This window comes from Sclerotinia sclerotiorum, genomic scaffold (assembly GCF_000146945.2).
Source record: "Sclerotinia sclerotiorum 1980 UF-70 scaffold_5 genomic scaffold, whole genome shotgun sequence".
NCBI classification, from domain to species: Eukaryota; Fungi; Ascomycota; class Leotiomycetes; order Helotiales; family Sclerotiniaceae; genus Sclerotinia; species Sclerotinia sclerotiorum.
Window position 1 is genome coordinate 230,569 of NW_001820831.1, and position 10,801 is coordinate 241,369.

The window sequence follows — 10,801 nt, forward strand, 5'->3', positions numbered from 1 at the left end:
CGGAGTATAATCTTGGGTATTGTACTTTTTCGGCTGGTAAGTGTATGAGCAGACCCAGCAGAGGTTATCGGTATTGTATCATGGGCATCATACTACAATATTAATAGTATTTTTATAGAAGAAATTAGACCAAAAGTCTAAGCTTGATATTGACTCAACAGCTAAACTCACCAACTGACGATAAGTACCTACTAGCTATGTACTATCTACCAACAAAGAAACGGAAAACCCCTTGTTTTAGGTTACCAGTCCATTCCATCAAACCACACCGTATCACCGCCAGCTAAGCCAACAACCTGCACCCATCCTTTCCTGCGGGACTTTTGGCTTCAAATTGGCGTGCTGTGTGCTGTGTGCTGTGTGCTGTGATATTCCTGCTGGCCAAGCAAACTTTTTATGCAAAATTTGCACCTCTTGATCGTCCATCAGGATTGGGGTGTGCCCAAAAGAATTTTCCTTTCTGCCGGTCCGATAAATAGAGATTCGTCAGGTTACCATATTTTATGCCTGGGTGGGTTTTGGCTGCTAGTTTATTGTCTTCTGCCGAATCAATATGTTGATTTCCACTTTGTCCCTCAAATAGTCGAGCTCCCCACCAATCAACCCCACAGGGTCCAACATCGAGGATATACCGGTACCCTAAGAACCTAACGGGGAAGTCCCCCTTTTCTAGCGAGCATGGAATATGGTTTGAAGGGCAATAGATGGATGATCTCAAGGCATGATCGATTGAAATTACTAAATAGGTTTTTATTTATGGCAAGCTTTCGCGCTGGTACAACTTCATGGAATTCCGAGGAAGCTCTCTTTCATGTAATATTCTTACAGAGTCAAGCTATATGCCCAACCAACCTCAATTATGCGATACGCCATGCTAAAACACAATCTATGTAGCAATCATAGTTTTTGGTATTCCAGCTTGCCCTCCAATTTCTTTGATTCTGCCACTTTGCGAACTGCTTTATTAAAATCGTCCTGGTTAACAGCATCTCTGTAATCCTTGATAGCAAATAAACCACTGGGAAAGTTAGCAAAGCTATTGTGTATGGTGTGGAGGGAGTACATACGCTTCTGTGACGACATTTCGTAAATCAGCACCGTTCAAACCATCACTCATCTTTACCACACTCTCAAAGTCAACCTCGCCATCAATGACTACACTGGAAGCGTGAATCTTCATAATTTCCAATCGTCCGACCTCATTTGGTAAAGGAATTTCAATCTTCCTGTCAAGACGCCCAGCTCTGAGAAGTGCGGGATCCAGCGTATCTGGACGGTTGGTTGCCATGATAATTTTTGTCTTTCCCAAATAATCAAAACCATCGAGTTGATTCAATAATTCCATCAATGTTCTCTGAATTTCACGATCTGCCGAAGTTCCCTCCGAAAATCTACGTCCACCAATGGCATCAATTTCGTCCATGAAGATAATACATGGCTCATGTTCCTTGGCATAACCAAACATTTCTCTGATCAGACGCGCAGATTCTCCAATATACTTATCGACGATAGCAGATGAAACAACTGCAGCATATTAGTATGACTGTGAAAACAACGTGTATAGAAGAAAGTCCCTACCCTTCAAGAAGTTTGTCTCCAGACTGCTAGCAACAGCTCTTGCTAACAGAGTCTTCCCGGTTCCTGGAGGCCCATATAACAAAACACCCTTTGGAGGCTTGATACCGACTCGCAAGAATAACTCCGGATTCTTAAGTGGCAGCTCGATGACTTCTCGTAGTTCCCTAATTTGTTCGTTCAAACCACCAATTCCACCAAAGCTTACTTGTCCAGGATCTTCCAAAGACATATTATAAACGAGGGGATCGACTTCTCGAGGTAACATTCGCATAATTGTGAGAGTTGTCATATCGAGCGCGACACGGGTTCCTTGCTTCAACTTCAATTTGTCGACTTTCGATCTGCAGCCGACAACATATCTGGGGCCTGATGATGCTTTAACAATAACTGAAATGCCAATATTAGCAATGTTGGATGAAGCTTCCCGCTGGGCTACTCACATCTCTCATCATCAAGTTGTTTCAAAACCTCGCCGATGATTTGTCCAACACTTTGTAAAGCTTTGATATTGTCCTCAGTATGGTCGAAGTCCTTCTGCAACCCTTTAATTTCTAACCGCAGAGCCTTGAGCTTTGCCTCCCATTCTCTAGACTCCAATAGCTTTTCCTTGAATGTTGACAGCGCATGCTCGCGATCCATAACGCCGCTGCTAGACATCTTAAAAGTCGCAAGGAATTAAATGATACCTGTGCAAATTCGATTAGGTGAAGGCGATTGAAATATCAGATTTATAATGCGGGCTTTATTTTCAGATTTGCGTGGAAGGTGTGTTTGATGGAAGTACGAGTAGAGGTATCAAGATTCCTCAATTGCTTAACTAAGTTGCATGCGAAGCTCTTGTTGCCTGTGTGGAGCGATCTATCACGTGATCAACCCTTTAGGATTAGATGTTGAAAGTTCGACACTTTGGATCAACCTCAGAATTTACAACTCAGCCCTGGATCAAAGATAATCTTGCGTCTGTCATTGTACTGTTTTCGATTACATTCACTTGGTACTAGATAATCTACTTTGAAGTATGATAACTCTCTGGCGCTCATTTCCTGCACAGTTTATCGCGCCAAGTGCCCAAGGTACCTCAGGATTAATGGAAGAAACCTTTTCAACATCATCTACAAGTACCAAGTGTTACAACTAGACATTCGAGAGCATCGAGGTTCGTATGAGCATGAACAATACCTTTCGGAGCGATTCATTTTCAAAAATTGGACAAGGCCAATATTTATTTGTATCTTGCACTTCTCCCAGTGCCGAGCTTTGGACTCTCACGACAGCGATGAAAGTATGGTGTGATCATTCAGCGCGATTTAAGTTGATAGACAATGTTACTCTACTATCTATCTTCTATTCAATACAAAGACTATGAATAGTAAGTCAATCACCTTGGCAGCTAGCTGTTTATCTTTTAGACCCACGACCCACGACCCAAGACGCAAGACCCAAGAGCATCTTTGAAACTTTCTTCAGTCGGGTCCGGCCACCGGAGACGCAATTAGTACGACCAAAGAAAAGCTACGAGAGTATATTCTAGACAGGAAAGTAGCTAGGTAGATATGTCTAGTATAATAAGTTTGGCAATAGTAACGATCCGGCCCTTCGTCCGTCAATGGTGGTTGAGGTCTAAGGCTGCGGGACGAGCCTCAACTAAATATCGTCGAGTTGTTAGTTAGAACTATGTGTTGGCCGGTTGGTTTGTTGATAGCTTGGGTGTTTCAATATAAAGTTTCCAAGACTTAATAGTTCACACGTTTTCCCACGTTTTTATACATTTTATACATTTCTATGTGCAAAATGCATAAAAAAGGTGACATCCACCTGTTTATTGATATCCATCCATCCAGTCAAAAGTTCGGCGTAACTCATTTATTAAGAGTAACTCCGGTAAACAGGGATTACAGGCTGGGGCGGGAAGGGACGATGCATTGGCACGTTGGTGGGGCGAGGGGTTGAAAAAGATCTCGTTCTGCTCTGTGACTCCAACTTCTTGATCTTTACTTTCTCACAACAACTTCTTTTTGTAAGCTACATACAACTCAAGGTAAGACAACATCACCCCTCCTGCCTCCAGTTATCCTTTGTACCCACGATTGAAAGCTTCATTCCCTCTCTTGATCAATGTGAATCAACAGAGAAATAAGCTATAAACGGAAGCTCAGATTTGGTGACTTTCACCCCACCATAATCATCTCTGGCCATAATTTCTTCGTTCATCTTCCCACCAATAACAAACGCTGCATGAATACTAATCTAGAGTGTATAGAAAATTACCAGATAATCAAGAAAGATAAGGTACGATTCGAGCTCTTTTCATCATCTACATAAATCGACTCTACAAGCTTAGATAGATACTAATGATAGCTCCTCAACAGAAAGTCAATATGGCTATCACTAAGATTCACGCTCGTTCCGTCTACGATTCCCGTGGAAACCCAACCGTCGAGGTTGATGTTGTCACTGAGACTGGTCTCCACCGTGCCATTGTCCCATCTGGTGCTTCCACTGGTACGTACATCGTCCCGCATACTATAAAATCATAAGGTTAATCGGAATGTCACTTCAGGTCAACACGAGGCTGTTGAGCTTCGTGATGGAGACAAGGACAAGTGGGCTGGAAAGGGTGTTACCAAGGCTGTTGCAAACGTCAACGATATCATTGGCCCAGCTCTTATCAAGGAGAACATTGATGTTAAGGATCAATCCAAGATTGATGAGTTCTTGAACAGCCTTGATGGCACACCAAACAAAGGAAAGTTGGGTGCCAACGCCATCCTTGGTGTCTCTTTGGCTGTCGCCAAGGCCGGAGCTGCTGAGAAGGTCAGTGACGATTCATTTTCATCATCATTTGCATACCTAATAATTCATAGGGTATCCCACTCTACGCTCACGTTTCCGATCTTGCCGGAACCAAGAAGCCTTACGTTCTCCCAGTCCCATTCATGAACGTTCTTAACGGAGGGTGAGCATTCGGTCGTGTCTGAGATCATTGATTGCCAGCTAACAACGCACAGTTCCCACGCTGGTGGACGTTTGGCCTTCCAAGAGTTCATGATCGTACCTTCGTAAGTTATCATCTATAAAATCCACATTCAATTCAGAAGCTAATATATGACTCGTAGCGCTGCCCCATCTTTCACTGAGGCTCTTAGACACGGTGCTGAGGTTTACCAAAAGCTCAAGTCTCTTGCCAAGAAGAAGTACGGTCAATCCGCCGGTAACGTCGGTGACGAAGGTGGTGTTGCACCAGATATTCAAACCGCTGAGGAGGCTCTCGAGCTCATCACTGAGGCTATCGAGGCTGCTGGTTACACCGGAAAGATGAACATCGCTATGGATGTTGCTTCCAGCGAGTTCTACAAGGAGGATGCCAAGAAGTACGATTTGGACTTCAAGAACCCAGAGAGTGACCCAACCAAGTGGATCACATACGCCGAGCTCGCCGATCAGTACAAGACCCTTGCCAAGAAATACCCAATTGTCAGCATTGAGGATCCATTCGCTGAGGATGACTGGGAGGCATGGAGCTACTTCTACAAGTCTTCCGACTTCCAAATCGTCGGTGATGACTTGACTGTCACCAACCCAATTAGAATCAAGAAGGCCATTGAGCTCAAGTCTTGCAATGCTCTCTTGTTGAAGGTCAACCAAATCGGTACTCTTACTGAGTCTATCCAAGCTGCCAAGGACTCCTTCGCCGCTGGATGGGGTGTCATGGTTTCTCACCGTTCTGGAGAGACTGAGGATGTCACCATTGCCGATATCGTTGTTGGTCTCCGTGCTGGTCAAATCAAGACTGGTGCCCCAGCTAGATCTGAGCGTTTGGCCAAGTTGAACCAAATCTTAAGAATCGAGGAGGAGCTCGGTGACAAGGCTGTTTATGCTGGAGAGAACTTCAGAACTGCTGTCAATTTGTAAACGATTTTAAGATACTGCGCCAAAAGTTAAGCTGGGTAGGTAACTGTGTTATGCGGGATGAGTGATGCCATAGCATGATGTTAATGATGAATGATATCACAAAATGAAGAACAATTTGATCAAAATACCAGTCCGTTATGCTGTGGTTACAATGAGGTTACTATTACCTCGTGAATGGACCTTGTTGATTTGATGAAAATAAAGAAAACAATGCAATGTCTTTACTATTGTATATATATGTTTTATGCCCAAAGATGTGAAAGATCGAAATTGAATTGTTTGATAAACTGACTCAACCATAAAGTCAAGTCATGCACCAATCAAAAGTATTAGTCAAGGCCCGCTTCCGATCAGTCTCACCACTAATTTCCCTGTTAATACATGCGGGCGCAAACCTAAAGTCAAACAATCTACCTTTTCCAAACATATTCCTTTGAACAACAAACACATAGCGAAAAACTATTCTTGCAAAGTTATTGAGGCTCAAGACTCAATACTTGATACAATCGAAGCAAAAGCAATAAAAAGGGCTATTCGCTGGGCATTTAGTTTTGAAAATGCCTGACAAGTGGGGTAAGTGGCAGAATATTTTATTTTTTTCCCTAGGCATATTCTGCGGTGTTGTCTCATTCTGAAAATGTTATTATCATTATCTGTGAGGGGCTTTCGAAGGCTTGGTCGGAAGATTTACCGCCATGCAAACGCAGAGGGATACACTGAACTGACCGCGACTCTACCGAGCAGATGAGGAATCCTCCTCCGAGGAGTCATCCGATCCAACGCCCGCACAAGCTGCCGCTTCGACCCGAAGAAAGTTTGACGATGAAGAGGATGACGATGAAGTCTTAGATTCCTGGAGTGCTGCCGAGGACTCTGAAGTTGAACGCGAGAAGGCAAAGGTCGAAGCCGAGAGAAAAGCAAAGGCTGATGCATTGGCTGCCGCGAACAAGAAGTCGAAAAAGGAACGTGTCGCTGAAAAGCAGGCCGAGAGAGCACGTCAACTCGCAGAAAATAGCGACGAGAGCAGTGAAGATGAGGCTACAAGAAGAGAACGCCTTAGACGAACTGAACAAGAATCCGACTTGAAGCACGCTGAGGACCTTTTTGGCAACATCGGTATCAACTCTCGCAAGTCTACAAGTGCTGCAAACGCGGTGCAAGTTGATGAGAAGAACCCCGCAGCCACTGTTGATTTGACAACTCTCCCACTTTTCGATCCAAGAACCAAGCCCCAATTTGAGAAGCTCCGAGAAACTCTTGTCCCTCTCATTACCAATAACGTCAAGAAGGCACAATATATCATTTTCTTGCAAGAATTCACCAAACAGATCTCTAAAGATCTTCCCAGTGATCAAATTAAGAAGATCGCTAGTACGTTGACGGCCTTGAGTAACGAGAAAATGAAGGAGGAGAAGGCAGCTGAAAAGGGAGGAAAGAAGTCCAAAGCACAAAAAACCAAGACTACCTTGAATGCAAGCAGAGATGCCATCTCCCATAAAGATACCCAGGCTTATGACGATGATTTTGGAGAGTAAGTTTATGTAATCCCCTGCTTTACACAGAAAGTACTGACGAAATGCAGTGATGATTTTATGTGAAAGGGCTTTAGCTATAGTTATCATATCTCAATCTATCTAGCATCCTCTAGAAATGAGAATACATCCCCAGTCGATTTTCATGCAGCTGTAGTCAGGTGCAAACGAGTTACTAGTATGCGGCCAAACCCCACAACCTGAATATGCACGACCTGCCAAAGGCGAAAGTGGCCCCTTCACGAATGCAGGCATACTTTAGGAACTTGAGTGGATAGATTGCAGCGAATCGTGCTGGGATCGGATTCATACAAAATCAGGTTGGCGACGGGAAGGAGATAATGGAATTGCTGGTCTGATGGTTCTAAGTTGCACTTTGGGTCACTTTGGTTCTTCCTCGATTTGCGAGGTTTTACTATACGCGTTGGTCGTATTTAATCACGAGAATGGATAGACGTAGCGAAGTACGATTGAGCTTAATTTTGGGATTCTACTACATACCTACATATCTTGTTTATGCTAGCTTGACTGACTGACTGACTGACTGGTTGGTGTGGTTACAGCAAGTGGTGTGATCTTGTTTTTTTTTTGGTTTTGATATCCTTTGTTGGGTTTGGTGATTCTATATGCACATTTATATTGATTCGTCTCAATCTTCAATCTATATCCTATTCCAGAAATTTCGATTTCACAAGTCCCATAATCTGTCACTCCCACATCTGACATCTCACATCTTACATCTAAATCCTCACCTCATCTCAAATCTTACTCGAGCCCCTCGCAGCTATATTCCTCTCCACCCCCACAGCCAATGCAACATGATTACTAATCGCGACCAATTCGCGCTTCTCATCCCAAACCGTCAATTCGATATCCATACGTCCGTTCTTGATCTGTTTGCGCTCGACGCGGATGAAGAGCCATTCGATACCTTCCTTCGGAAGCGACTTTTTGAAATCGATGTTGAGGACGAGGGTGGGGAACCAGTATTTTGCGATGGGGGCTGGGGTGGAGGGGGATGGGTAGGGGGAAGGGGATGTGGATTTGAGGGTGGGAGTGGAAGTGGGAGTGGAAGTGGAAGTGTTGGGTGAGGGGGGGAATTCGGTCGGGATTGAGTACATGTCGCAGGCGAAGGCGAGGCTTTCGTTGGTCCACTGTTTGGGTGGTTGTGGTGGGTTAGTTGGTATAGTTAAGATTTGGTGGTGGAGTGGGTTTGTGGGTTTGTAAGTGGTGGGTAGAGAAGAGGTTCTAGGGGATATTAAAAGAGACTGGGGAGAGGGGAAGTCTGCATCTGATATGAGAAATTGGTGCTTACGTATTCGCCAGTGGATAATCGAATCCATTCGTCTGAGATGCTGGGTGATGGTTCAGTGTGAGGGAGGTACATATGGCCCTTTTTGGTAGCTTTACGGAAGCTGGAGAATTCTAATTCTCGGAGGTGATAGTTGGGGTCGGTGTTGGTTTTTAGAACTAGCGGTTTGGGGTTAGTAGGTGTTGATCAGGAGACGGAAGGAAATTGGTATGTGTGATTGTGAGAGGAGATGGAGTTGGTGAGTGAAAATTGATGATAGCTCTTTTGTGGAAGGGAGTAGCGACGACAAAATCGGCTATACTTACGGGGAAGAGAGACTGGAAGGGGGGCAGGATTAAGAACATGAGTATGAGGTGAAGAAACGCCGTCCTCAGTGGTGGCATTGGAGTGAGTAATATAACCGACTACTTCAACTCGGTCATCTTGTGATAGCGTTATGTGAAGAATAGATGTTTGTCTCCCGAGTTTGGTATCTTGGACTAGAATGAAAGTTAGTACATTAGAAACCAGGCTTGAACATAAACAGATACAACTTGCAACATAGAAGTCACGGGATACGCTTACCGGTGAAGATGGCGGGACCAGTTTGAGTTCGACGCAGGAACTCGAGATGGAGAATTATGGGGTGAGGTTGATTTTGGGCGGAGAGAGTGCTTCGGAAATGGAGGGTAGAGACTTGGAGGAAGACTCCGGTTATGAAACCTCCATGGGGAACTACATGGTTCGATTAGACAATGGATGGATAGTTTGGTAGGAGGTAAGGTGGATTGTTTATTTACCTGAGCCTACACACCAGTCCTGTGTTGATGTTAGTATGATTATTCTGGTAAATGGACATTTTGTATATCGGAGGTAGCATTTTTTCAGCCGTAATCATGTATTCAAGAATCTTACATCGGGAAAGTTCGCAGAGTAAGTGTGGGAAGTCAATTGTTGCACCTTAGTAGCATCGGCAAAGGTGGTGTCCGCAGTTGATGAAGCGGGGGTTGTCATCTCGTAGGTATGTATATACAAATGGATTTATGTAAGACAAAATAATAAATTTGAAAGTTTATTCTATAGATAAAATGGAAGTTGAATCTTGAATCTAAATACAAATGTGAGAAATCTGGGGAAGTGTAATCTTGTGGAGAAGGGGTTAAGATGTCTTGGGGAAGGAGAGCTTGACAGCCGTGGTAGGAGGGAATGTGCCGAGGTTGTGTGGGAATTGCTTATCGATTAGCAGGGCGTATTTGACGAAAATCTTGTACTCTGTAGAAGGTGTTTCTGCACGTGCTGCGTGGTAATTAATAATCAATTATCGATTTTGGCTCACATCCATATGGATCTCTTTTACCATTTTGCCCTTCGCTAGGTACTCGAGTAGATTTTGAAGTATTCACCAATTCTCGCCTCCAGACACATCTAGCTACCTACCTACTTGGTAGATATTGAGGCGCATGCATGAGACTTCGTATCAAACCTTGAAACTGGAACATACCTAGTACTTCAAGACTCTTCACAACTGGCCTTATGAGAGATCCCCCTGACTACCTTCACTACCGAATGCCAGTTGAAGCCTGTGGGCCCCCCGTTTGATGGCTAGACTCTACCTGCTCCCCACAATCATTCCTTAAATAAATTTGATAGCCCTGTCATTGTTGGTCAGTTTCATTCACAATGCCCTTGGTGGCCCAACAATGCGTCAGCACGCAAGATCGTATATCCAGTGTATGTAAGCAGCATTAAGAGGCTGTGAACAATATTGAAGAGATTTGGGATACTCGAATGTTGAAAAATAGAATAGTAGCACGAAGGGAGAGTAACACGAGGAAATCGAAAAAGAAAGATGCCACAGGATTGCATCACATATATAACCTTTTGGTGATATCCTTGCTTTGCTCATAAGCTTCATCTTATTCCATTTGCGCATCTACTTAGTTACTCTCACTTGCTCTTCAATTACTCGGTTACTCATATACTATCTATATCTACTTGAATAATCCTTCTGAGCCTCATATTTAATCTTCCCCAAAGACAATCCAATAATCCCAAAGTGATCACCTGAATGAGACAAATATTTAAAACGGACTCAAATATCAAATACAAAAGTATCCTTAAACAGACGAACTAAACTAACCGCTGCTATTTTCTATCACCGTGCCTACTTGAGTAGCGAGAACCTTACTCTTTCTTTACTTCTAATCTAACAACTCCCAGGCTTTTGCACCGCACCGCAGAACAGACATACCAAATCCATATCAACCTTTATACACAAGATTAATAATTCTTTTTTTTTCTCCACTACCCGAAATCCTCCTCCTTTCCATCATTTGTTCTTAATATCCCCATATACAGATTAGATGCCAAAAACATTATCCTCTTTACAGTCTTCGACAATATTGTCAAGAGCAAGGGCCATATCTCTTGCAACAACTTCCAACGAGATAACTTTAGTGGGGTAAACCCTTAAGGGAAGAACGTACAT

At 43.6% G+C, this 10,801-nt stretch overlaps 4 protein-coding genes across 4 annotated transcripts; 2 read left to right on the forward strand and 2 right to left on the reverse strand.

Annotated features, from left to right (window-relative positions):
* Positions 1–897: 897 nt before the first annotated feature.
* On the reverse strand, positions 898–2,235 carry SS1G_04071 (hypothetical protein; the record flags this gene model as incomplete). The annotated part of the gene is made up of 4 exons (XM_001594214.1): positions 898–1,018; positions 1,068–1,524; positions 1,579–1,965; positions 2,019–2,235. 4 exons carry the CDS (start codon positions 2,233–2,235, stop codon positions 898–900), a joined length of 1,182 nt encoding a protein of 393 aa, XP_001594264.1.
* A 1,721-nt stretch (positions 2,236–3,956) lies between these two features.
* Positions 3,957–5,490, forward strand: SS1G_04072 (enolase; the record flags this gene model as incomplete). Its single annotated transcript, XM_001594215.1, has 5 exons — positions 3,957–4,080; positions 4,139–4,392; positions 4,443–4,534; positions 4,587–4,637; positions 4,695–5,490. 5 exons carry the CDS (start codon positions 3,957–3,959, stop codon positions 5,488–5,490), a joined length of 1,317 nt encoding a protein of 438 aa, XP_001594265.1.
* A 557-nt stretch (positions 5,491–6,047) lies between these two features.
* Positions 6,048–7,088, forward strand: SS1G_04073 (hypothetical protein; the record flags this gene model as incomplete). The annotated part of the gene is made up of 3 exons (XM_001594216.1): positions 6,048–6,063; positions 6,235–7,021; positions 7,073–7,088. The coding sequence occupies 3 exons, from the start codon at positions 6,048–6,050 to the stop codon at positions 7,086–7,088; spliced, it is 819 nt and encodes a 272-aa protein (XP_001594266.1).
* A 692-nt stretch (positions 7,089–7,780) lies between these two features.
* SS1G_04074 (hypothetical protein) lies at positions 7,781–9,327 on the reverse strand (the record flags this gene model as incomplete). Its single annotated transcript, XM_001594217.1, has 6 exons — positions 7,781–8,176; positions 8,338–8,492; positions 8,640–8,813; positions 8,899–9,048; positions 9,114–9,132; positions 9,229–9,327. 6 exons carry the CDS (start codon positions 9,325–9,327, stop codon positions 7,781–7,783), a joined length of 993 nt encoding a protein of 330 aa, XP_001594267.1.
* Between the last annotated feature and the right edge of the window lie 1,474 nt (positions 9,328–10,801).